The 25487-nt window shown below is 59.3% G+C and overlaps 2 protein-coding genes across 7 annotated transcripts in view; one reads left to right on the forward strand and one right to left on the reverse strand.

Annotated features, from left to right (window-relative positions):
* NUB1 (negative regulator of ubiquitin like proteins 1) overlaps positions 1–1417 on the forward strand; it is a 29076-nt gene extending 27659 nt beyond the window's left edge. For all 3 annotated transcript variants that reach the window (XM_043589962.1, XM_043589963.1, XM_043589964.1), the window contains exons 14-15: positions 253–430; positions 691–1417. In XM_043589962.1, coding sequence (XP_043445897.1) covers positions 253–430; positions 691–869 — 357 coding nt within the window. In that variant the 3' untranslated portion in view covers positions 870–1417. The remainder of the gene's footprint in view (positions 1–252; positions 431–690) is intronic.
* Positions 1–24621, reverse strand: part of WDR86 (WD repeat domain 86) — a 31154-nt gene extending 6533 nt beyond the window's left edge. Inside the window, exons 1-6 of one of the 4 annotated variants that reach the window (XM_043589966.1) lie at positions 23969–24621; positions 14739–14880; positions 11439–11853; positions 8034–8169; positions 4704–4807; positions 4182–4474 (exon numbers count right to left, since the gene is read on the reverse strand). In XM_043589966.1, coding sequence (XP_043445901.1) covers positions 4301–4474; positions 4704–4807; positions 8034–8169; positions 11439–11853; positions 14739–14880; positions 23969–24191 — 1194 coding nt within the window. In that variant the 5' untranslated portion in view covers positions 24192–24621 and the 3' untranslated portion in view covers positions 4182–4300. Of the gene's footprint in view, positions 1–4181; positions 4475–4703; positions 4808–4864; positions 4968–8033; positions 8170–11438; positions 11854–14738; positions 14881–23968 lie in introns of those variants that run through there. The other 3 variants (XM_043589967.1, XM_043589968.1, XM_043589969.1) reach the window with 3 other exon arrangements.
* Positions 24622–25487: the final 866 nt, after the last annotated feature.

Genomic DNA, 25487 nt, shown 5'->3' on the forward strand with positions numbered 1-25487 from the left:
CCTGCTATGGCTGGGCACTGGCGCGTTTGGCTCGTGTCTTCCTCGGTCCCTGCCAGGCAGCCTCGTGTGCACACCGGTGCTAAAGAGCGCACAGTAGGGCAGCGCTGTATGCGTGCCATGGGTTTCAACACGTGTTCCCGCTAGGGCCGTCCTGGCGAGGGCGGGCGCTGGCTAGGGGTGTCGGACGGGTGTCGGCCGTGTGCAGCTGAGGCCCGTCAGTGGCGGCTGCCCCCTCCCTGTGTCCTCCCCCAGCTGGTGTATATGGGCTTTGACGCGGCAGCAGCCGATGCTGCCTTGAGAGTGTTCAGGGGGAACGTCCAGCTGGCAGCTCAGACCCTCGCCCACAACGGAGGAAGCCTTCCTCCTGACGTGCATCTCTCGCTGGAAGGCTGTTCGTCGACACCATCCACGTCCCCTTCCGACTCCGCAGGTGGGTCTGAGGTCTCGAATGCTGACTTGAGAGAGGCCTGCTAACCGGAAGCTGACGGGGGGGGGGGGGGGGCGTGACGAGCTGGCGTGGGGACTGATGCGCCTCCTGGGCGTAGGCCCTGGTCTGCGCTATGGGCTGCCCGGAGGGCGCGGCCGGGCTTTGTGGAAGTCGCTGGGGGTCCCTTCCAACTTTCTGTGGCATTTTCTCCTTTTTCTCCTCTTCCCCCTCACCTCAGCTGTTCCCACACCCCTCTGTTGCAGGTGCCTCTAGTGCCTCAACAGATGAAGATATGGAGACAGAAGCTGTCAATGAAATATTGGAAGATATTCCAGAACATGAAGAAGATTATCTTGACTCAACGCTGGAAGATGAAGAAATTATTATCGCAGAGTACTTATCCTATGTAGAAAATATAAAGTCAGCAACAAAAACGGAATAATAGGCAGAAATAAGTACTGAGTTTCTGCTTATAAATTCTATCATGATGAAAAGTCCAGTGCAGGTCGTCTTTTTTTCCTTCTTTTTATCTGATTTTGCTCCAAGAGTGCTTCCTTCTTGGGCACGGGAGGGGCGGGCAGGGAACGGGCCAGCCGTGAAGGTGAGAGGAGACGGTGGGGGTGGGGGTGGGGGGGAGCGTCCAGAGATCTATTTCCTCTTCATTTTGCCCGGCTCTCCTGCCCTCCTCAGCTCACTGCTGCTCTCTTCCTTCTTCCCACCATGCAGCTCTGCCTTTCAGCTTCAGCCTCGCTGCCCCGTCGCTAAAACGTCCTTAAAGTCTTCAACCGTTCCAAGTGCCCTGGGGACCTAGGGAGGAGGCATCCCCTCCAGTAGCCATACCGCATTGTGGCAGACTGAAAGCTCGGTTCTGTGCTCTTAGTTTAGTAAAATATGCACTTGTAATTCAAGGTTGAAGTTGAGAATTTACAGACGTGCAAAATTCTTCTTTACAAAAATAAAATCCTTTTATTAAACAGGAAAGTCCTTAAACGCTGACCAAAGCACCTTATTTTTCATTAGCACTTTCAGATGCTGCGCTGTCATATTAAACTCACTGCCGGCTGAGGTACCTACCAGAGATTATTAAGATATATTTTCTCCAGGTTTGTGGGTTTCTTTGGTGTATCTGTGTTACAGAAGACTGTTTCCAAAGGTATGTAGCTGGCCTCTTAATGGCTCACGTGTCCACTCGGTGCACCACACGTTCCCCTGTACGTGTGTGTTAAACGAAAACCCGTCCCAGCACTAGGACACAGCTGGCAGCAGCCGTGCCAGATGTGTTCCTGAGCCTCTTCTCTTCCTGCCCTTCCGGAAGTCTCTGGAAGCGCCTGTGACCATCGAGGGCAGATGGGTCACATCACTGCCATCGACAGGCTGGGGGAAGTGCTTCAACTGTTTCACTAATCATTTTCACAGAGCTTCAACAGCCGTCCAGTTTGGGTGGGTGGGAATCTATTCTGTCATTCTTTTCAAATGGATGATATGGTTGGAAATAAAAGGTGGAAAAGGTATTCAAAAATCGTCAGCCTAACTTTGCAATAAGTTGCTCAAACTCCCTACGCTGCCCTACGTGCTGAAAATGTCTGGGTGGTCTGGAGTTTCCTTTAGACTCCAGGTGCTTGCTGCCATCAACGTCCTCTAAAAAGATGGGACGTACACAGCAGGGCAGAAGCTGACGGTGGGGAAGACGACGACACAGGGGGGAGGGGAGTTTGGGCTGTCAGGGTCGAGTGGCCAACGACTAAGATGAGGAGGTCTCTCAGCCTCACCTGAGACCGTGTCTCACTCGGATTTCGGGTCTGAATTGCAGCTTTTAGCCAATCACTGTCCTGGACTTGGGCCAGGCATGGCTTCTAGCTTCCCAAGGGCTCTTTTAACGGTCATAAATGGGCTAGGGAAGCAGAGCCACGTGAGCAGGGCTCGGACGCGGCTTCATTTTCTCGTGAAGAGACGCACAGAAGCCAGTTCTCGAGTGAGGGACCGTCCTGGGTACATACCACGTAAGGAGGGCGGCCCGTCCGGACTTGGGAGACAGGCTCCGGTCCTGGCTCTGCCTCCAGCTGGTGGTGTGAAACTAGACAGAAAGTGACTGAGTGCCACTCCCCGCTCTGGAGGGCAAGAGAAGCCACAAAGGACACTTGGGATGAAAGTTTGCCCCCAAGTCTTTAAGGAGTATGGCGAGGCTGAGTCACAGAGGAGGGAGGCCTTGGCGGAGGCTCTCTCTGGAGAGCCAGAGGAGAAGGGAGAACATTCCAGACCTGGGGCCAACGAGGCAGCCACAGGCCAAGTGCGCCACATTCGTGAGGTTACAGCCGTTCTACACCCACCAGAGGATGGACTGGGGGCAGAGAGCGAGGGTGGAGGGACGGCCGAGTGCAACCACAGAACGCCCTGAAAGGCGGGCGGGGGGTCCAGATTTGAGTGGCTGAATACGCGGGCCATTAGGGGTTCGAGAACTCCGGGCAGCAGTGGGTGCAGGTGTGTGTCCGCTAGATGTGCCGCCCTCACCACATCCGACGCTCATCCTTCTCCAGTGAAGTGCCACCCGCTCTTGGCTTTGGTGATCCGGGTCCTGACCCTATTCCTGCCCATGTCCCCAAGTACTTCTGTCCTTCCCTATTCAACGTTATTTATCAAAGGCAGCGGATACCTGGTTATCTGGTCTTCGCATCCTCAACGTCTCTAGCAAAGGCTTGTGTGTTGTAGAAACAAATTCCTTGAGCATATTCTGCTACGTAAATACAAAACGACAGTTTTCCGTTTCCTGCTCTCTTCCCGGAGAGGCAGGCAGGAGAACAAAAAATGCGGCAGCTCCTGTTTTCCCATCTGCACCCAGCGGCTGTTTCTCCGGGGATATCACAGCTTGTGTGTTCCAGTCTCTGTTGTGGTCGGCCGGGACGGGGGACCTGAGATGACGCAGGAGCCAAAGCTGTAGACGCAGGAACACGGCATCGGCTGTGCCACCGGGGAGCGTCTGGTCACTCGAGCTGCCTCTCTGCCAGCGACGCAGAGATACCGGCGCAGGTACTCGAGGTGGTCCCTCTCCCCGTCCTCCCTGAAATGCACCTCAGCTCCCTGGCAACCTCCCATGGCCGGCAGGCCCCTGCAGCCGCAGCGGCGGCACCGAGAAGGGCTAGGGAGCGAGGGCTCCCAGACAGTGGGCAGAACGCGCCGAGCCCCACGCCAGACGGCAGGGAAGGGACCCTCCTCCCTCCACGCAGAGCGGGAGCTCCGAAGCAGGGGTGACGCGTCCCCGTTGCCACCTAGACAGGCTGAAGAGCCGGGTCCTCGCCCTCTGGCCTCTCCCCGCGCCAGTGACACTGTAGGGGCCATCAGGCCTCAGCCCCTCACGTCGCCCCGGAGGAGGGGCAGGCCCAGGCCGGGTGCGTGAGCCCCCTGGTTCCGGGAACCCCTCCTCCTCCTGAGAGGAAGCCGAGAGTTTGCGGAACAAAAGACATATTTCAGGGCGCTTTGAAAGGCGTGTATTTCGGTTCTTCGCGAGTGTCCTCCAGACAGTTTGCCAGACTAAGGACAATTGCGGCTTGGTGGCTTTTTGAAGAAATCCCCGTTTCCTCCCAGGAAAGGCTTGGCTTCTGGGACCTCTGCGGAGCCGCAGGCCCTGGGTCGGGAGGGTCCCGTGGGCCAGAGGCGCAGACCTGAGGGCAGGGGCCACTCGGCCGGGGGCGCAGGGGGGGCGGGGGGGGGGGTCGGGTTGGAGGGAGGGGCGGAGGAGACTCCGTCCCCGAGGGCGAGCACGGTCCCCCTCCACGGGACGGGGCTGCCAAAGTCCACGGACACGGAGGACGGGCAGAGCCCACTGCCCAGGTCGCGGGCGGGGGTCCGTCGGTCCGCCGGCGGGTGGGTCTCGGGCGCTCAGGCCGGCTGCAGGGGCGCGGCTGCGCAGCCCACCTTGTTGCTGAAGAGGCGGGAGCGGCCGCGCGCGGGGGCGGCGGGGCGCGGCGGCGGCGGCGCGCACGGGAGGCCGCGCACGTCCCAGAGGCGCAGCGCGCCGTCGTGCGAGGCCGTGTAGAGCACCTGGCCGTGCACCTGCGGGCGCGGGGCGGCGCGTGGGGCGGCGCTGCGGGGGCGCCGGGCCAGCCCTCCCGCCGCGGGGCCCGCAGCTCCGGACGCCGGCCGCCGGCGCGAACGCCACCTACCTCGCCGACTCCGCGGGGGGGAGCCGGGCCTCGGGGCGCCGGGGGCGGCCTCCCCCTCCCCGCCGAGGCCGCCGGGCTCGCCCTTGCTCAAAGCCCGGGAGCCGGGCGGGAGCGCCTACCTGGATGCAGTTGATGACGAAGGCGTGACCGCGGAACACCCTCTGCAGCGCTCCAGACTCGGCGTCGAAGGCCCGCGCGCGGGCGTCCCCGCTGCCCGTGAACACTGCGAACACAGGGCCACGCTGCCTCCACCTCCTCCGGGCGCCGCGGGGCGGGGAGCAGGGAGGGGCGGGGAGCAGGGAGGGGCGGGGCGGGAACGGTGACGCCCGTCCGCCAGCCTCACGGGGAAGCCAGAGGGTCCAAATAGGAACTAGCAGAAGCCCCTTGAAAGGAAGGAGGCGGCACCTTCATTATCCTACCACGTGCCTGGCAATGCAGGGTGACCACCCCCTCCTTGCGCCGCGGCCAGCTCCAGCTCCGCACGACTGCGGCTGCGCCGGCGCTGCCCTCTCAGGTGCTCCTACTCCTCCTGAGTACCAACCACCTCGACCCACGTTCCCTCTCAGACCATTTGGTGGAAGCCTTTTAAGCCTTTGGTGAGGCGTGGCTTCCCTGCTACAAGGCCCCTCCCTGCCTTGGGGTGGGGGCAGTCATACACCCCCACCATCTGAGCAGCCCACTGGGGCAAGGACCAACCAGAAATTCGTTCCTCCCCCTCCTCAGTAATGAACCTGGCCCTCCAAACAGAGCCTCTGGGGTTCGCTAGAGTGCCCCCGCCCAACCCCTCACAGGGGAAGCCCCCGGATTCCGCCTTCCTTATGCCTTTTCCTACTGGTCAGGGACCACACTGAGGACACTGACCATAAGAACTCCCTCGTTTATTTATTGTCTTAGCCTGGGTTCTCCCAGAAGTGAGCCCTGACACTAGGATCTGGGTGCAAACACTTTGTGAGCGCATTCCACGAGGTGGGGAGAGAAACAAGAAGGAAGGAGGCCCATACAGGTGTATTAGTGAGCAGGTGACTGCTGGGGCCCTTGGGAGAGGGTGCAGAGCATGTCTCAGAGTTGTCCCCCAGCGGCAGTGGGGGGGGGGAGGGGGGACAAGGATGCTGGAAGACTAATCCACAGTTCCCATCAGTCATTGGTTGAGGGCCTCTCTTGTGGGTATCAGGAACCAGCCCTCCTCCGACCTGCTCCTCACAGGAAAACACCCTAGCACAGAGGACCTCAGTTACAGCAGCAGAAGTTACCCACAGCACCTGCTACCCCCACCCAGCAGCCTAGCGAGCCATGGGGCCTCCCTAGCCTCGGGGATCTATTCCTTACCCCACTAACTGCTTCACCTGCCTATTCCCAGCCTTGCTGCTAAAGCCACTGGTGAATGTGGCTCTGGGGGGAGGGCGGGTTCCTTCCTGGGTCTCTTCTGTTTCTTTCTGCTTCCCCTCCCCCAACCCAGTGTGGCTGCTGGGCACCCTGTGGGCGAGAAGAGGGTCAGGAATTAAGTCTGATCAGCCTGCACCCTGTTGGCAAAGACCACGGACCAGTTTCCTTAATAGCACCAGTTTCCTTAATAGCGGGCAGCAGGTAGGGGCCGTCCCAGCTGCTGCCAAGGTGAGGCGCTCTGGACAGCTTTCATCTTTTTACATTAGAGGTTCTGACTTGGGAGCAGAGCCATAATCACACTTACAGGCTTGGACACAGGAAAAAGGAAAAAATAATTTTTCCGTGTCAGACACCTAAATCCTGAGGGCATCTCAGGCTCTATTTTCAGAGATCCACATTCTGTCTTCATCAAACACCTGTGCTGTGAAATCAACTGGAATTTTCTGCTGTGTCTCTTCCCACCCCTCTGCTCCCTCTGTGTGTGTGTGTGTGTGTGTGTGTGTGTGTGTGTGTAAAAAGAGGGGGGAAGGGGGTGCTGATGGCAACACATAACGCTGGGGATTGTTTGGGGAAACAGATACGTTCAGGAACCTGGGAGCCCCACTCCCATGCAGGTGTGATGTGATGAGGTTGGGCGGGGAGGGCGATTGCTTCTTCGAACAGTGTCTGTTTTCTGGGCATGTCTGGGGGTGAACATGTGCCAAGCCCTTGGGACAGAGCCAGCAAAGCTCAGGTGTGTCAGTTTGAGACCTGTGGGCCAGACAGCTTGTTGCCTACCCGATAAGCCAGTCTGTCTGTCTTTCTTTCCAAACTAGCCCCGATTCATCCTGGAAGCAATATCCCAGATAAGAGATTTTATTATTTAGCCCTTGCAGGCTGTGGTCAAAGAGGTATATGCACAGAGCCTTTGGGCAGGGCTTCCAAGAAAGATCTTTTTTTGTTTTGTTTTGAGAGAGTGATAGAGTATGAGCAGGGGAGGGCCAGAGAGAGAGGGGGACACAGAATCTGAAGCAGGCTCCAGGCTCTGTCAGCACAGAGCCGAATGCGGGGCTTGAACTCATGAACTCCAATATCATGACTTGAGCTGAAGTCGGCTGCTTAAACGACTGAGCCACCCGGGTGCCCCTAAGAAAGATCTTTAAAGGGACCTCCTCAGCTGGAGCACCTGGGTGGCTCAGTCGGTTAAGCATCTGACTCTTGATGTTTGGCTCAGGTCATGATATATCACGGTTTGTGGGTTTGAGCCCCATGTTGGGCCCGCAATGACAGTGTGGAGTCTGCTTGGGATTCTCTCTTCCTCTCTCTCTCTGCCCCTCCCCTGCTCGTGCACACTCTCTCTTTCAAAAGAAATAAACTTAAAAAAAAAAAAAGGATCTACTCAGCTAAGAGATGCATCCTTTTGCCCTTCCCTCTTCTTCCTGTCTAAAACATGACATGATGGCTGGAGCTCCAGCAGCTATCTTAAACCATGAGGTCCCCTAAAGGATAGAAGATATGTGCTAAGGGTGATGTGCAAAGTGATCAAAGGAGACTGGGTGCCTGACTGACTTGGTGCAACCATCCATTCCTGTCTAGACTGCCAGCCTCTGAAATTCTACCTGAGAAAAATAAACCACTGTTTCATTTAAAGCACTGTTATCTGGGCTCTTGTCTGTAGTCAAACCTAATGCCAGGTGAAGCCAAAGGCACGCGGCCCTCAGGTCTGGCTGGAGTAAGTAGTCTCTGTCTCATTTAGAGAATTAGAATGTGTCCGTGAGACAGTGCTCTTAACCCTGGGACTTCTGACCATTCAGGCTGCTGCACGTTCTTGTGGGGTGCAAGTGGGGAGGAATCCCCACACCCTCGTTTGGACCTTCTTTGGAAATAACGCCGCAGGCACATGTACGTGGAGGGGGGGTGGGCTGTTGGTCCTCCCGACTGGCCGCTGAGGCTCACGAAGGGAACAGTCGAGTAAGAAGTAGAGAGGCAGAGAGGCCCCGAGTGAGGGAGGACTTGGTAGGGTGAGGAGTGGAGGGCACAGGCAGGTTGGGGTGGCGTGGGGACCGCCGGGGACAAGGGTCACTTACAGGTGCCCGCGTGGTATTTGAGGGCGCTCACGCTGTGTCCGTGGGCTGCAAACGTGCGCACGCGCTCCCCCGTGTCTGCCAGCCAGCACTTGACCGTCCTGTCCGCGCTCCCCGAGTACACGTGCCGGTTCACGAGCTGGGGGGAGGGGGGAGAAGGGCGGGTCAGCACCAGACTTCCGGTCCTGCTGGCGGCAGCAGGCGACTCGGAGGCCCCCTCCAAATCTCTCTGGCTAACAGGGGAGGGGCGTGTCCGGGTCTCCCTGGAAACCGGATGGGCAGGAAACGGCCAGGCCTGCGGGACCCACCCAGCGGCCCACTCCGGCGCCCAAGAATCCTGTCGCTTTGCCCTGGGCCAAGTCACTGACTCTGCCCGCGCCTCCCTCGGGGGGTGCAGAGCGGGCCTGTACAGCACTCGGCACCCTAAGAGCAAGGACCACGAAAGGTTCGCGGTGCTGTCATTACGGCTTCAGCAGCTCCCTACTGAAGAAGAGGCAGTGCCTGGGAAGGTTAACGCGAATCCACCCGCGGCCACGGCCAGGCGGCCCCAGGGGTTTCCGGCTGAGGAAAGGGCTCCCGGGGCGGGGCTCTCACTCTGCACCTTTGCACGCAGAGGTGCACACAGGAAAGAGAAAGGTCTAGAGGTACCCTGACTGGCCGCAGTTATGTCCAAGGTAGATCTTTGCCACCCCGGGGCTGTCCCTGGGTCCTGACCTCCTGTTCCTGGGGCTGCCCTGGTGGGGAGGGAGGAGGCCCTGGAGACAGGCTCCCCCACTTCCCGCCCGCCCTGGCTCACTAGAGTGGCATTCCCAGCCCTGCTTGGTGTGGCGGGAGGTAAGGAAAGGGCCTGGGAGAGAAGGGAAGGGGCTTGGGGAGGCCCCCTCCCAGGAGCACTCCCTGACAAGGTAGTGTACTGGCCTAAGGAACTGCAAAGAAAGACTATTAAAAGAACCCTGCAGATTCCTCTAGACAAAACCCCACGCAGCACCTCTGGGTAGCAGTGATGCAGAGAAGCGAAAGTTGGGCGAGGAGGACAGGTGAGAAGCCCTGGAGAGAGCTCTTCCTGATGGTGCCGGGGCCCAGAGACCCCTGGGGGCATAGGAAAGATGAGGCCCTTCCTGGGCGGGGGGGGGGGGGGGGGGGGGGGCAGCAGGCAGCTGGCCTGGAGCACGTACAGGCTGTACAGGCTGGCCACCGGCCTCCTCCACCTGCCCCAGGCCCTCCTAGCTTGAGAGTCCGATCCCGGCCACGCTCTGGGCCGCTTTCCACTCCGGTTCCCACCGCTGACCCGGTTTCCCCACGTCATCTCCCAGTTTAAATCCCAGAGGACAGGACTCTCGCTAGCCCAGGTTCTAGTTCCACCCGCAGCCACGGCACAGGTCAGACCTGGCTTTGGGCCACTCACTGCGGCACAGGTGGTGGGACCTCGAGGAATACACTCGGCCTCCTGGAGGCGGAGGCTGCCGCTGGTTTCCGGAGGACACGAGGCGGGACACAGACAGAGCCCCTCTCCCCGGCCCTGCCCTACAGTCCTGATAGTTTACGACTGGCCCTGGCCAACAGAGCCTGACTTCTGGCCTCTCTTATTGTCCCCTCCCCAAGAACAGGGACACGTGTGACACCCGCATGCCCAAGGGGCTCCAGCAGGGCTCAGGACGTCACTCAGTCTTCTGGCTATCTGCAGCACCCTGCGGGGGCTCAGCTCCTGCCCATGTTCCAGCACCCCTGTGCTGTCCTCTTTCTTTGTGGGCAAGCCGCCCCCGGGATGCCTCCTCACGCCGCCCCCTGCACTGTGCCTGCCCCCTGCCCCGTGTTTCCTGACCGTTCCCCGGCATCTGTCGCTGTCCCCAGCATCCGCGGCTGCGTGCCGCTCAGCCCACGCAGAGGAGGCGCTGAGACCCCGCGGCTGCCGGGGAGGAGGGGAGCTATCTCTTGCTCCCCACGTAACGTGTCCCAACAACGTGGGGCCTGCCACGCTGCGTTTAAAAGCGACCAAGCAGCACAATTTCAGAGCACAAATCCGAGGCCAAGGAAACGCTCCAACCTTGTCGTCCTTGGCGGCGTGAGGCCTCGCCGTTCCCTTGGGCTGCTTTCCCGGGGGGACGCCCACAGGGAACAGCGGGGCAGTTTGGGGAGGCCAGAGGAGGCCCGAGGCAGCTGGGGAAGCAGACAGACCCTGACGAGGGCCTATCACAAAGGACACAGGTCCTGCAAGACCTCCCTCAGCCAAGACAGCTCCGAGGGGGTGGGGCTCACGGGCCACGCCCCTGCCACGGGATCCACCCAAACAGGCGGCAGGATGAGGCTTGCGAGCCTAGGACTCTGCGGTGGAGGCCCTGGCGTGCACGCCTCTCCTCCCTCAGCTCACAGCAGCAAATGCACCAGCACGGGGGTTAGAGGAGCCACCGGGCTAGCCTGCGGGGCACAGCTGGGCTCTGGACAGTCCGCCTCCTGGGCGGAACTGCCAGAAAAGGCCCCCTGACTCCCCCACGGTTCAGGCCCCGTCGCACCTTTCTAAGCTGCTGGTCACGAGGACAGGTGACGTGTTCAGCCCCGGGTACCAATCCTCCTCTGCCCCTTACCAGCTGTGAGGCATGCGGCAAGCTGCTGACCCTCTCTGAGCCTCTGTCCTCACCCGTGCCCCATGAGAAAACGTAAGCACGTCTGTTAGATGCTTAACAGCAGCAGAAACAAGCAAAACAAGCCGTGCGTGCTGTGCCTACGGCGAATCCATCGGATCCTCTCAACCCCCGGGGGTGGGCGCCACTTCACGCTCAGAGGCCCTGGCCCAAAATCTTGGGGCCGGCCGTGTTTCAGGAGCTTTTGGATTTTAGCAGCACGCTCCTGTCTCTACGGCAACAGGGTGCATATTCCCAGGAAGCGGGCAAAAGCGAATTGCGACGAGCCTCCTCTCTGTCCAGGCTTTGCCACCAACTAAGTTTTGCTGCCGAGCCTAAATCTTTAAGAAGGCTTCAGGTTTTGGAACGTTTGCATTTAGGAATCGTGGACCGGGGGCTCGTGGGTCGGTAGACCTAGTCCTCACCTAACGTGTGAGGAGACCAGAATTCGCGTGTGGAGCACGGCCTTAACCCCCGGATCTGTGAACGTGACTGTATTTGGAGACAGGGTCTGGAAGGAGGTGGCTAAGTGAACTTGAATTCACTAGGGTGGGCGTCTCATCCGGTCGGACCGGCGTCCTTGTCAGCAGAGGAATTCTGGATACGGAGGGGAGACCGCGTGAGGACGCAGGGAGAAGACGTCTGGCTACAAGCTGGCACCTTGGCCTTGGCCTTCCAGCCTCCAGAACCGTGAGACCCTCCATCTCCGTTGTCTGAGCCCCACCCCCCGGTCCGTGGCAGCTGGGAGGATGCCTCCCTGGCGGACAGGCAAGGGCCGGGCGGATCTCACCTCCAGACAGATGACGGGGCCCTGGTGCTCCCTGAACACCCGCAGCTGTTCCCCGCTCAGGATGTCCCAGGCGCGGATGGTGGCGTCGGTGCTGCCGGTGAAGGCCGTGTGACTGGGCGTGTCCAGCACAAGGCAGAGCACGGCGCCCGTGTGGCCCCGCAGCGTCTGCCAGCAGCCGCCGCCGGCCACCTGCCACACCCTGGCCGTGCCGTCCGTGCTGCCCGTCACCAGCAGCCCCCCGGCCTCCTCGGCGCAGGGGGCCCCGGGCAGGTCCCAGGGGGCGGAGTAGGCGAGGGTCAGCACGCAGTTGCGGTGGCCCCGGAACTCCTGGGACACCTGCCCCTTGTCCACGCTCCAGGCTCGAGCTGTCCGGTCGTAGGAGCCGCTGAACAGCTGGTTGTCGGCCACCAGGATCCTGGAAGGAAGAGGGAAGGGCAGGGGTCACACCGTGCAGGGCGGCCCCACGGCCCGTCCCAGGGGCCCTTTGTCTGCCGTCCCACGTGTCCAGGGAGCCCAGGGAACTTCGTGTGGGAGGAGCAGAGGGGCCCCCCGAGCGGCACGTGGCCACAACGCGCCGTCTCGTTTTGGTGAATGCTAAGAAGCCCTCGGAACATACACGTCTGTCTTCACGCGGCACTCCGCGTAACGTCCCGGGCTCTGTCCACACACCCGCCCAGGGAAGCGGCTGAGGGAGCACCTGGAACCGGCGTGTGTGGCCAGTGTGGGGGCAGAGCGGTCAGGACCCCGCGCCTCACCCTCAGAGGCGCCCGGTGCTCCCTCTGCCGGCGAGCCTGGTGCAGGTAGGGGGAGGGCCGGACCTCGAGGAGAGCAGACGTCCCGCCCGCATGCGGCCCACGCCACTCTCGGCTGGGTGGTCCTCACGGCCCACGGGTCATTAGGGAGGCCGAGCCCACTGTGACACGCGCTCTGTGTCCGACTCCCTTCTTCCCTGACACCCAGTAGGTATGGTTTTCATGACACGCGTATCTCTAACAGAAAGTGACGAGTTGACACCACGTGGCATCAGAGGTGATGCCCTGGGGGCCTGAGTCCTGCCCCGTCCGGCCTGGCACGAGAAGGCAGGGACCCCAAGGCCTGGCCGGTGCCCTGCCCCCACCCCCGCCAAACACACACACCTGGCCCGGCTCTGAAAACATGGGAAGAAGTGAATTCCACGTGGTGGCCCCAGGGATACTGCACAGTCGTGAGCACTTACTTCGTGATGCAATACACTAAGACTTAGTATCCACCCAGAACTATCAGGTTTTGTTTGTTTTTTTTTAAGTCTACTTCTTTATTTTGAGAGAGAGAGAAAGACAGAAAGATCGGGGGAGAGGCAGAGGAGAGGGAGAAAGAGAGAGAGAGAGGGAGAATCCCGAGCAGGCTCCATGCTGTCAGCACAGACCTTGTCTCGGGGCTCAGACCCACGAACCGTGAGATCATGACCTGAGCTGAAACCAAGAGTCAGACGCTTAACCACCTGAGCCACCCAGGCGCCCCCAGAACTATCAGTTTGGAACAGCGACCTCTCAAAAGCGGTGTGTGTGTGTGCTCAGCCTAAGCCTGGCAGACTAGAATTTCTAGCCTTCATTGTCCGGGTTTGCTTTTGAGGAGCAACTGATAGTTTCCGGCAACAACCTGAGAGCAAGCTGGTCACCTGAGATGTGGCCTGTCCTGTCCACCCAGCCCCCGCCCCAGCGGGAGAATCCCACACACCCGCGCTTTTCCTTAGTCACTAACTTTTTTTTTTTTTTAATGTTTTATTTATTTTTGAGACAGAGAGAGACAGAGCATGAGCAGGGGAGAGGCAGAGAGAGAGGGAGACACAGAATCCGAAGCAGGCTCCAGGCTCTGAGCTGTCAGCACAGAGCCCGACACGGGGCTCGAACTCACCGAGTGTGAGATCATGACCTGAGCTGAGGTCAGACGCTCAACTGACTGAGCCACCCAGGCGTCCCATCACTAACTTCTTCCTCAAAGAAGAGCTTCGGGAAATGGCCAGCAGGAGGTATGACCCCCTCGGCCACCTGTGTCATCTGGGCCCTGATCCTCAGTGTCCGGACCTCACTTGCTCTAGCTAAAGAGGCAGGAGAATAGAAGCCCGGATGCTGGGGGCGCCCAGGTGGCTCAGTCGGTTGAGTGTCCGACTTCAGCTCAAGTCATGATCTCCCAGTTTATGAGTTCGAGCCCCGCATTGGGCTTTGTGCTGACAGCTCGGAGCCTGCTTTGGATTCTGTGTGTGTGTGTGTGTGTGTGTGTGTGTGTGTGTGTGTGTGTGTCTGCCCCTCCCCTGCTTGTGCTCTCACTCTCTCAACAATAAATAAACATTAAAAATAAAATAAAATAAATTTAAAAAGCAATGCAGATGCTGGAAGGCAGGAGGGCTCTCTCCAGGCCTTCGTCTCCACTCAGAAGCATCCTGAGCCAACACAACCCCCGGTCTTTCTACTGAGAGATGTTACCTGGTTCCTGCCGGGTAATAAGGTTCTGACCGCAGGCAGCACCGCAGGCAGCTGGTACCCCAGTCAGTTAATGGTCGGTCTGGCTTCCCATTCCCTCCCACCGAGCCCTAAACCACTGGGCCAGTTTCTCACGCTGACCCAGCCTGTGAATCACACAAGCAGTGTCCCCTGTGACTGAGAACAGCCCTCTCTCTCCACCTGCCCTGACCCAGCCCCTGACCCCTTTCTCTGACTGACTCAGCACACCCCCCAGGAAGCCCCCACCCCCATCAGAGAGGCCTCGAGGGCCTGCGCGCAGGTGCCCGTCCCCCCCTGGTTATACCGGGCCCTCCCTCCGGAGTTTAAGACAGCCACCACAAGTTGCATAAATAGTGTCAAATTGATCTGATCAGCAAAGGAATTTTCACGGCTCAGCTCAGACCCAAATTCAAGAAGGAAAACTTCCAACCTCCTTGAGAAGGAGGGGGTGGCATATTTCAACCACAACACGGAAAGGAGTGGTTTAAAACCACTCTGGGCTCTATCTTCAGAACCAAACCCGTTTTGCTCCAAAGCAAAGCCCCCGGTCCACCATCGGGTACCTGTTAAGCCACTTTGTCTGGAATTTGTTCACATCAGGAGGGGCCGTGGCCTCCAATGCCTTTCCCCGTGCCTAGCAGTGGGGCCCCCAAGTCGGGCATCCCTTCCCCGACCTCCTCCCGGACCCCCACATGCAGCCGGGGGACATCCGTCCTGAGCCTCCGTGGCCACGCGCTCCCGACGACCTCCGCGCACGTCCACGGGCAGGCCTCCCCGGCGCTCAGCGCCTCCGGGGCAGGGGGTCCCCGGCCACGCTGACCTGTTCACGATGGACGTGTGTCCCCGGAACACCTGTAGGCACTGCCCGGTCCGCACGTCCCACTTCCGGATGGTACAGTCAGCGCTGCACGTGAAGGCGGCCTCGTCCTCCAGGTGGCAGAAGGTCACGTAGCTCTCGTGGCCTGTGGATGAGGCAGACACGTGAGTGTTCCAGGCCGTGGCAACTCTCGCGGGGGCAGGGAGTGTCTCAGGCGAGTCCGGAGTGACTGGCCCTTTGCAGGGACGATCGACGAGTCCAGTCTGGGAGTCTTGGGAGCGATGGGGCACCAGGAGAGATTCAGGGGGCACTCTCCCTGCCCCCGATCTTTTTAAAAAAACGTTTATTTATTTTGAGAGAGAGGGAGTGCAGGGAAGCGGCAGAGAGAGAAGGAGAGAGTATCAAGCAGGCTTCACCCTGTCAGCACGGAGCCTGAGGCAAGGCTAAAACCCACAAACCGTGAGATCATGACCTGAGATCAAGAGTCGCCACCCACTGAGCCACCCAGGCGCCCCTACCCCCATCCTTCTGTTCCTTCCTCTTCCTCTCTGTCTTCCTCCTCCCTCCTCCCTCCTCTTCTTCCCACCCCCTTCCTCACTGGTTCCTTTCAGTCTTCAAACTTCGCAGGGGTTTGAATCCACTTAGTCACTGAACAACCCGGTGTCCCAGAGGCAGGAGGCAAGGAGACCCAGGGCACACCTAACGCCTGGCTTAGCTCCTGGTGCAGGCCCGGTCTCACCCCTCCGCACCCCCCTCTCCTGATGGGCCCTGGGGAGAGTAACAGTGCCCGCCTCCCAGGGCGGCTGTGCAGACGCAGTGCATGCTGGATGGTGGCTGTTCTTATGTTTGGGAAGAGACACTGGCCCCAAAGGTATCAGGCCCTGATTCCTGGAAACAAAACGTTACCTTGCTTGGGGGGGGTGGGGACACATTTGCAGATGTAATGAAGGATTCTGAGATGAGGACAGTATCCTAGATTCTCAGGGTGGCCAGAAATACCACCACAAGTGTCCCTGTAAGAAGGGGCAGAGGGAGAGATGTGAGGAACCCACAGAGAAGCCGCTGTGGAAACAGCAGTGACCGGAGGTGCCCTGAACACGGCTGATGCCACCCAAGCCAAGGAGCACCCAGTGGCCGCCGGAAACTGGCAGAGGCGACCAGCTCTCCCCTGCAGGGTTCAGAGGGACAGTGGCCCTGCCAACACCTCGGCTTTGCCCAGCGACACCGATTTTGGATCTCTGGCCTCCAGAACCGGACCGGAATAAACTTGTGTCTTAAGGCGCCCAGTGTGACCAGTGGTCAGAGCAGCCGCAGGGAACTAATACAGAAGCAGAAACGACTAAGGCATTTTCTCTGCCCTCGAAAGAGTACTGGCCCCGAAGGACAGACAGCAACAGGACACGTGCTGGACAGGGCATGACGGGGTCAACAGAGCAGAAGCCTGGGTGTCACAGTGCCTATGTGGGGAGGAGAGAGGAGAGTGTCCCGCAACAGAAGATGTCACAGACCAACGCAAGAAGGGACCCCGAGGCCAGAATTTAGGTGCTTGGCAGAAACGGTGGATCCCGCAGGGATACAGCGAGGGTGGAGGTCTAGGGCAGAGGAAGGGCCACACAGAGCCTGGGGTCTTAGCCAAGGGCACCTGCCCATCCAACTGCTCACAGTGCAATTGTCAGTCTTTTGACTGTCACCGTGGCTGTGGGATCAAGGCTCACAGAGCAGCTCTGGAAGCTGTCAGGTGCCCCGTCATAGGAGGCCTGTCCTTCAGGTCAACACGTTTCCACTTCGGATAACCACTCTTGATAGCAAACTGAACCTGAGTGTATTTTTAGAAGAATCCAGGGACCAGAAAACCAATAGAATCAAAGGAATGTTTGACCTAAGATCCATTTCACAGAGAAGGAAATTGATGAGTTCAAATATCTACACGCGTGGGCTATATTAATTACGCTGAAGATTGCGGTCAAGGGGCGCCTGGGTGGCTCGGTCGGTTGAACGTCCAACTCTTGATTTTGGCTCAGGTCATGGTCCCAGGGTTGTGGGCCCGAGCCCTGTGTCAGGCTCCGTGCCGAGCATAGAGCCTGCTTGAGATTCCCTCTCTCTCTCTGTCTGTCAAATGAATAAAATGGTATCAGATAGGGATTCAGAATCTCCTGGGCAGTTTCAAGCTGATTTGCACTTTTTGGGGGGCCCTGGGTTTTAGTTTAGTTGCTCTTGGAAGAACCCAACTCCCTGGGTTTTAGGAAACAGAATTTAAAAAAAAAAAAAAAAGACAGAAAGGAAGACATGTTTTTCAGTCTTCTTGGATAGCATATACCAGGCCTCTAAGAGAACGACGTTTGTGTGAATTAAGTAAACACTTGAAGAGGGCACAGATTATGTTTCCCTTAAAATACACGTCAGTTTAAAAGTCGAGGGCAAAATGTGTTTGGCAAAACACAGCCCAGCTTTTTTGCCAACCCCAAAATGTTTATAAAACATTTTAAGATTGTCAACAAACTTTCCCTGAAACCAGAGCTGCCGTGGGGAGGGCTCAGCGCTGTCTGAGGAACCACCTGGCTTGCTCAGCGTGGCTGGAAGGCAGCCCGGTGCGGGCCAGGCGACCCCTGCGGGAACACCCCGCAGTCTCCTACCCACCCCGTGCAGCCCGGCGCCAGCCAAGCCAGGAGACGCTTCCGCAGGGGCATCGGCCCCTTTCTGGCCTCTTCCGTCCTGCCTCAACAGCATCTGACAGCAGGAAGGCAAAGTGCCAAGTGTACAGGAGGCCAAGAGAAGCACTGGAAAACAGTGTGGCGAGTAAACCATGGCATCTCCACTCAATGAAGCCACAGCCACTAGCCCAGGCATGGGAAGGCCATGAGATGTGGGACCGATTATATGACCCGTGGAAGCCAAAAAAAAAAAAAAAGAAAAGAAAAAGAAAAAGAAGAAAAGAAAAAAAAAAGATATATACAATAAAAATATAAACACCTAGAAACAAAGACTTGAAGAAAAGAGTTAATAATGAAAAGAATTTCTTCGATGTAAAAAAAAAATCTCATGCCTGAAGCCGGGCCAGGCTGACCCTCTGCCCTCTCCGGCGCCTGGCCCTGGGCTGGCTGAGGCTCCCCGCGGCGGTCAAGGCCCTCCCAGGGACAAGCCCCTTCCTGTGCGCCAGGCACCCCCACATCTGAAAACCCACACTGAACGAGTCCCAGCTCCGAGCCCTGCCCGCAGACGCTGCAGAGCGGGTCCCTGCCTGCAACCCACGGGCCGTGTGACGGGGTCCACCGCCCCCAGCCTACGGGGTCATGGCGGGGGGGGGGGGGGGGGAGGCTTGGGGGAGGCTGGGGAGAAGGAGGGCCCATCAAGTCTCCAGGGTCCACAGCGCTGCCGCCACCACCACCATGAGCTGTTGGAATTGTGTAGAATAAGCAAAACAAAGCCAAACTAAAAATAAACATTTTTGAAGGGATAAAGAATGCAGATAAGACGCAACTATTATGTTCAAAAGGACAGGCTGAGGCCAGGGGTTTTCCGTTTCTGCCAATGTCGTCCGGCCCTCCCCGCCTCCCTGGCAGCGCCCCTCAGACTCGCTGGAGGCTCCAAGTGGCCCCTCCACGTGCTGGAGAGACCGCTCGGGGCACCGGCCACCCAGGGGCCGCGGTGGCAGAGGTGGGCTGGCTGGCGTGGGCCCCACCGGAGCTGGAACGTGTGTCCGACTCACTTGGCTTGGCTTGCAAAGCTGGCAAGTCTTGGGTCTCCCCCGGGGGGGGGGGAAGGGGGGGGCTCCAGGCTGCTCACTGCGGTTCCCCCACCCCCTGGTGGCTCCCCCGCCCCCCAGCTGCCCGCAGGGTTCAGACAGCTGGGAGCCCCAGCAGGAGGCTTTAGGGCAGGATCTGTTGGCCTGCAGCCATGCTCACACCTCCCTGGAGGGAGGCCTCTCGGCTGCCTGCCGGCAGCAGGCAGCAGCCTTCCGGGGCTACAGTGAACTTCCCAGCCTTGCTCCTTCGGGGCTAGGGGGGATGACCCCTTGACCCCTGCTGGTGCAACCACAGGTCCTGCGGTTCCCCTATGCTATGCCCACATCTGGCAAGTGTCTCTATTAACCTCTCCTTGAGCTATGCCATCTTGAGGGTGCCATTTTGTTTCCTGCCGGGACCCGCCTCACGGAGCCGCCTTGGTGATGGGCCAGAGCAGTGAGCCCAGAGCACGGAAGGGGTGGCTGAAACGGACGGTGTCGGACAAAAGCAGCAAAGAGTCCGCTTCGGGCCACCTGCCCCGAGCTCCCAGCCAGGACAGGCTGGTGCTCTTGTCCCTGCGGCTGCCACTGGCGCTGTCGCCCCGCCTGGCTCCTGTCAGCGCACGCCCTCCACCAGGCGGCCTCGACCTGTGCCCTCCTCACGCCACACCCCCAGACAGTGGTCTCCCAAGAGCTGCAGAAATGAAATCACCCAGCCCGGGCTTCCTTCACATCCATCCTTAAAACCGCATTTTGATGGAACTCTTCTTTGACAAAGGTACTAATGATCCATGTCTGAGAGCCTTCCCTGTGCCCCCACATGCTTCTTTAAAAAGTACGTAGACGATTCAGAAAGCCCACTTCTCAGTATATACACAAAGGGCCTGGAAGAGATGTTTGCACGGCCAAGTTCACGGCAGTGAACTACTCTCGCGAGAGTCAAGTGAAAGCAACCCAAGCGTCCACCGACGGGCGAACGGGCAAAAAAAAATGCAACAACAAAACAGTTCGCAGCCTTCAGAAGGAAGGAAACCCTGACACCTGCTACAGCATGGACGAACCTCGAAAACATCATGCTCAGTGGGATGAACCAGTCACCAAAAGAGAAACACTATATGACTGCACTGTGCGGGGTCCCCAGAGCAGTCAGATCCACAGAGGCAGAGAGCAGAATGAATGTGGGGGGCGGGGAATGCCAGGGGCTGGCGGGGGGGGGGGGGAGCAGCGAAATGGGGTTATTGTTCAAAGGGGACACAGTTTCAGTTTTACAAGATGACCAAGTTCTGGAGATGGGTAGTGGTAATGGCAGGACATTATGAGAGATTCATATCTCCAAACTGTACACTTAAAAATGGTCAAGATGGTAAATTTGATGCTACATGTTTTCTATTATAGTTAAAAATTGGGGCGCCTGGGTGGCTCGGTCGGTTAAGCACCCACCCTCAGCTCAGATCATGATCTCTCGGTTCCTTAGTTCGAGCCCCGCGACAGGCTCTCTGATGTCAGCACAGAGCCTGCTTCAGATCCTGTCTCCCTCTCTCTGTGTCCCTTCCCTGCTCACGCACTCTCTCTCTCTCTCTCTCTCAAAAATAAACATTTAAAAAGTTTAAGAAAAAGGGGCACCTGGGTGGCTCAGTCAGTCAAGCGTTTGACTTCGGCTCAGGTCATGATCTCGTGGCTCGTGAGTTTGAGCCCCGCGTCGGGCTCTGTGCTGACAGCTCAGAGCCTGGAGCCTGCTTGGGATTCTGGGTCTCCCTCTCTCTCTGCCCCTCCTCCACTTGTGCTCTGTCTCTCTCTCAAAAATAAATAAAACATCAAAAAATAGATAAACATAAAAAATAAAAATAAGGAAGATTGTCCATTCCCTTCCAGGCCCACCTGGGCCAAGAGGCGAGCCCTGACTACCCCAGCGCGGACTTCCTGCTTTATCTGAAGTTCAAGTGCACAAAGCCCCCCAAGTTTAGCAACCCAACCTGCAAATTCTCTGGGGCAGCCATCTCCAAATCTCACACAGGCACCCGGTAGAGCCAAGGGAGGGGTGCGGGCTCCGGCCAATGCCGCCCTGACTGCGTAAATGCGGGAGCACTGCTTAGCCCTTTGGAGCCTCAGTTTCCTCATCCACAAATGGGGATAATAAGGCTGTGAGAAGCAAACGAGGAAGAGCTTTGGAGCTGGCCAGGTACAGTGCCAACGAGACCCTCTTATTTGTTTCGGGCGTGTTGATGTAGGCACGGAAGGTCAGACAACTAGTACGGGTCAGGAACTATTTGTTCATTGTTTTAATCCCCACCCCCACCCCCCCCCAAAAACACACACAACCTCATAAGGCTAGATGACTATTGTTATCACCCCCAATTCACAGATAAAGAAACCAAGGCAAGAGAAGTAATGAGATTCGAGCGGGAGCAGCCCAGCTCCAGAGCCACCTCCTAGTAACGGCCCCTCCCGCTCCCTGGTGGCGAGTAGGGGTCAACCTGATGGGCAGACGCCCACCAAGGCTTCCAGTAATTAGGGGTGTGCAGTTTGTTCACATGGAATTAAAAACAAACAGCACCCCTATCTTGCTAGAAGATGCTGTTAGGAGACAAGGACGCTGTGGGACAACCACAGTGGGTTGGAACCTTCAAGCTGGGTCCCTTGCCACGCAGGAACAGACCAGGGCGGGGACCGCCATTTTGGGAAATGTTGCCTACCCCATTGAGCCAATGAAGTGCCCCAAATGAGTAGGTACCCGATGGATAAGAGAAAAAGAGGGGGAAAGGAAAATTACATTAAATACAATTCTTCCCTTTACAGAACAATTGTCCGTTAAACCTGCTTTTCTTCACCTAGAGGTCACCGACCGCATTTGAAAGCCAGCTCTATTTTCTTTAAAAAAAAATTTTTTTTTAATGTTTATTTTTGAGAGAGAGAGAGAGAGAGAGAGAGAGAGAGAGGAGGGGCAGAGAGAGAGAGAGAGACACAATGGGAAGCAGGCTCCAGGCTCCGAGCTGTCAGCAGAGCCCGACACGGGGCCCGAACCCAGGAACCGTGAGATCACGACCTGAGCCAAAGTCGGACCCTTAACCCACTGAGCCGCCCGGCGCCCTCAGTCCCATTTTCTGAAAAAGCAGAACTGCTGCGGGTCAGAAGCTAGGAGCAAGGACTACTGCACATCCGCACAACCAAACTGACTCTTTTCTAAGTTACTATTAGTGTGACTTCGTGATAAGGCAAGGTTATTCTGTCCCTTCGGTCCATGAAAGTTCTTGAAGTGCCGATCTTTATAGCAGCAGAAACAATTCGGGTAAGTGCTCGGCAGTTTCTCAGTTTGATGGAGTTTTCCTGTTGAGGGGGATGGCTCTCAGCCAGGGCACAGAGGCTGTTGGGGTCCTCTGGGGACAAGCCACTGTGAGGGCCACAAAGCGGGTGTTTCGGTTGTTGCCAGGCACAGAGCTGGGTGGTGAGGACAGGGCAGAGCTGGGCGGGAGGGCGGGCCCTGGAGGCTCGGCCCAGGCTCTGGAACTGCCCACCAGGCCAGAACCACCCTGGAAAGGCCTGGAGCTCAACTAGGGAGGAAACGCACCTACGAACTGGGCTCCTGCCATGGGCACCAGCCCCAAGGTCTCCCTGGGGGCAGTGTGCCTCAGACCCACCCAGGAGCTTGTCAGAGGTGCAAATTCTAGAGTCCTACACTGTGGGCCCACTGAAACTGCAACCTGGAAATGTACATTTCTGAAAGCCCTCCAGACGAGTCTCGTGTCTGGGGGGCAATGCAGCTAGATTTTAAATTCTGAACAGATCTGGCGCACCTGGGTGGCTCAATCGGCCCGGCCTCAGCTCAGGTCACGATCTCGCGGTTTGTGGGTTCGAGCCCCGTGTCGGGCTCTGCGCTGACAGCTCGGAGCCTGGAGCCTGCTTCGGATCCTGTGTCTCCCTCTCCCTCTGCCCCTTCCCCCCTCACGCTCTGTCTCTCTCCATCTCTCAAAAATGAATAAACGTTAAAAAATTTAAATACATTTTTTTTTTTTTTTAAATTTTTTTTTTTCAACGTTTATTTATTTTTGGGACAGAGAGAGACAGAGCATGAATGGGGGAGGGGCAGAGAGAGAGGGAGACACAGAATCGGAAACAGGCTCCAGGCTCCGAGCCCTCAGCCCAGAGCCTGACGCGGGGCTCGAACTCCCGGACCGCGAGATCGTGACCTGGCTGAAGTCGGACGCTTAACCGACTGCGCCACCCAGGCGCCCCAAAATTTAAATACATTTTGAACAGATCTTAGCTCTTCCAGAGTTGGGTCAGTGCCTGTCAATCTGTGCGATGTTGGGGGCAGGGGGTGGCCAGGAATGTGTGTTGGTTTGTACCAGAATTTCCCGTCTCCACACCTACCCCCAAGTAACAGGCAATCCAAAATCCATTTCTCCCAGGCTTTGAAATATCTCCCATAACTGCTTTTATTTAAAACCAACAGGATTATCATCTGCCACTAATGAAGCTCCCTGTGCCTACATGGCTTGGAAGGCCCGGGGAGGCCACTCAGGACTTGCTGGTTATGGTGGAAAAACCAGGCGGTTATAAACGCCCGCCGCGTGGAGAGCCTTGTGATTCAAGGGGCTACTACCTGCTCTCGGACAACAGCGACAGGGCTGGAGAGGGACCTCACAGTCCTGCAGTGCGGACACGTCACAGGGACCCACGGAAAGAAACGCATCGATCCTCCAGTGTGACGAAGTACACAGATACAAACCAACACGTGTGCACTTGTGAAACTTCTATAAAACAACATGTCCACCTACTACGTGTGCCTCCTGCCCCCGCATCGTGTTTCCAAATATGCTAACCCCCTTCTGAGAAACTTTGATCCATTCCTCTCCCACACCCCTTCATTCTCCAGCAGAAGAACCGAGGCTGCAGAGAGGGCAGGGCGGTCAGATGGGGAAGGGAGGGGGGTTCACATTTCAACCCTCCCCTCCCTCCCCCACAGGCTGCGTGACCCCGGGCAACTTATTTCCGGAATGCCTCGGTTTCCCCCCGTCTGCCCGAGGGGGATAACAGCCGCGTGAGGCCTGCACACTGCAGTGCTCCGTGCGGCGGGGTGGGGGGCTTGGCAAGCCCTGGTGCTGACCACAATGGCTCCTAGAGTTAAGGTCCCGGCCAAACGCCCCAGGGACAGCGAGAGGCAGGGGAAGGCGCTGCCTAGCCACGGGAGCGCGCCGAGGTGCGATTCCCGGTGGGGCGTTACAGCCGTGGTACCGGAAATGATTTCCCCGCACTGGGCTGACAGGTGACGGAAGCCCCACGCAGCGGGCGCCCCTCGGCCCACGGGTCGGGGTCACGGCCGGCTGGGCCCCCCGGCCCCGCGCGCGCGCGCAGCCCGCGGCGCGCTGGGTCCCGGGCGGGCGCTCCCCCCCGCCACGAGCGCCCCGGGCGGGGGCGGGGCTTGGGCGCGGGGGGGGGGGTCTGGGGGCCGCAGGGCTGAGGTCAGAAGGCGGGCGAGCGCGAGGGGAGGGAGGGCGCGGCGAGGCGGGTCTACCTTGCAGGAGGGCGCAGCACTGGCCGTCCGCGGTGCTCCAGAGCCGGGCCGTTCCGTCCTCGCTGCCCGTCAGCAGGCGCCGCCCGTCCGGGCTCAGGCTGAGCCAGTTGATGCCCCCGCGGTGGTCGGCGCAGACCCTCAGGGCCGACCCCCCGCCCCCCATGCCGCCGGTCCGCCGGGAGCCCCGGAGGCAGCGCCCCGCTAGGGAGGGGCGCCCCGGCATCCGCGCGGCGGCTCGCTGCGGCCGAGACCCGCGGCCATGGCCCCCCGCGGGGCACGGGGTGCGGAGGAGGGGAGGTGGGGGCCCCCGCTCCCGCGCCGCCCACCCGGCTTCCGGGCCCGCGGACCCGGCGGTGGGGGGGAGGGGAGGGGGCTGCGCTGCAGGGGGGCGGCCCGCTGGGACTTCCCGGCCCCCACCGGCGCCGGCCGCCTCCGCTCCGCGCGCCGCACCTGAGCAGGCCCCTCCCTCCGAGGACCCCCGGGCAGCGGCGTCTCCGGGCGCGCCGGAAGGCTGGGGCCTCTTGGCGGGGTCCCGCGGCGGGGGTTGGGGGGGCGAGCCCGGGAAGCCCAGCGCCCCGCGCCCCGCACGCCTTCCCCGGCCGGCGCCGCGCGCTCGGGGCGGCGAGTGTGGAACAATACGGTCCGGCCTGGCTCCTCCTCAGAGACCACCCCCCAACCTGTCCCCTCCCACTTTCCCGGCCGGCCGGCGCCCCAGCCCCCACCCCGGCACCCGGACCTCGGGACCCAACGCCCCACGTGCGACTCCCCCGGCTGCCCCTTCCGGCGGGGACCGAAGGCCGGGACGAGGGAGGCGGAGGTGGACGCGAGGGTCCGATGGGGTGAGACCCGCACGCCCGGGAGCTCCCTCGGGCCGGCGGCTGCGCGCCACCACGGGGCAAGCTGCCCCGCTCCAGGCTCCCAGCCCTGATGGGGGTGCTGTAGGACGGTCCCCTTGTTGGAGAGCGCCCCTGGCCCGCCCTCGCTGGGAAATCACACACACGCCCCGAATTCTAAAGAAGTTCCGCCAGTGGGTGGCGGCGGGTGAGCCAGGGGAGAGCTGCGCGGTAGGGTTTCCCGGAGGGGTCAGGTTCACCCATTGGCGCGGCCGCGGGGTCCTCGGGGCCGGGCTTCCGCCATCCTCGTGCTGGGGGTGCGGGGCCCCCACCCACCGATCCGTCTTTTGACATCCCCATCCCACCCCAGCTCCTCTGACGGTCCACTGAGGTCTCTGCGGGAATTCCACACCCCAGGATGGGAGCCCTCCCGGAACGCCTGCTGGTTCCTATTAGAGCGGTTCCGCCGCCTGCTTCGCTGGGGGCGGGGAGGGGTGACGCCCCCACCCCCCACCCCCGCAACTCCGACTCGGATCCTCCAGGTCCTAAAAGTAGCAGGGTTTCCCGAGGGGCGGGGTAACGGAGCCAGGTAGCTTTGCAAAGCCGGCCGGACCTTCTCCCAATGGCTGACCACGCCCAGACACCAAAAGCAAACCCCATATTGGGGTCCCAGGGCACACTGGACA

The sequence above is a fragment of the Prionailurus bengalensis genome, chromosome A2, assembly GCF_016509475.1.
Source record: "Prionailurus bengalensis isolate Pbe53 chromosome A2, Fcat_Pben_1.1_paternal_pri, whole genome shotgun sequence".
Lineage (NCBI taxonomy): Eukaryota > Metazoa > Chordata > Mammalia > Carnivora > Felidae > Prionailurus > Prionailurus bengalensis.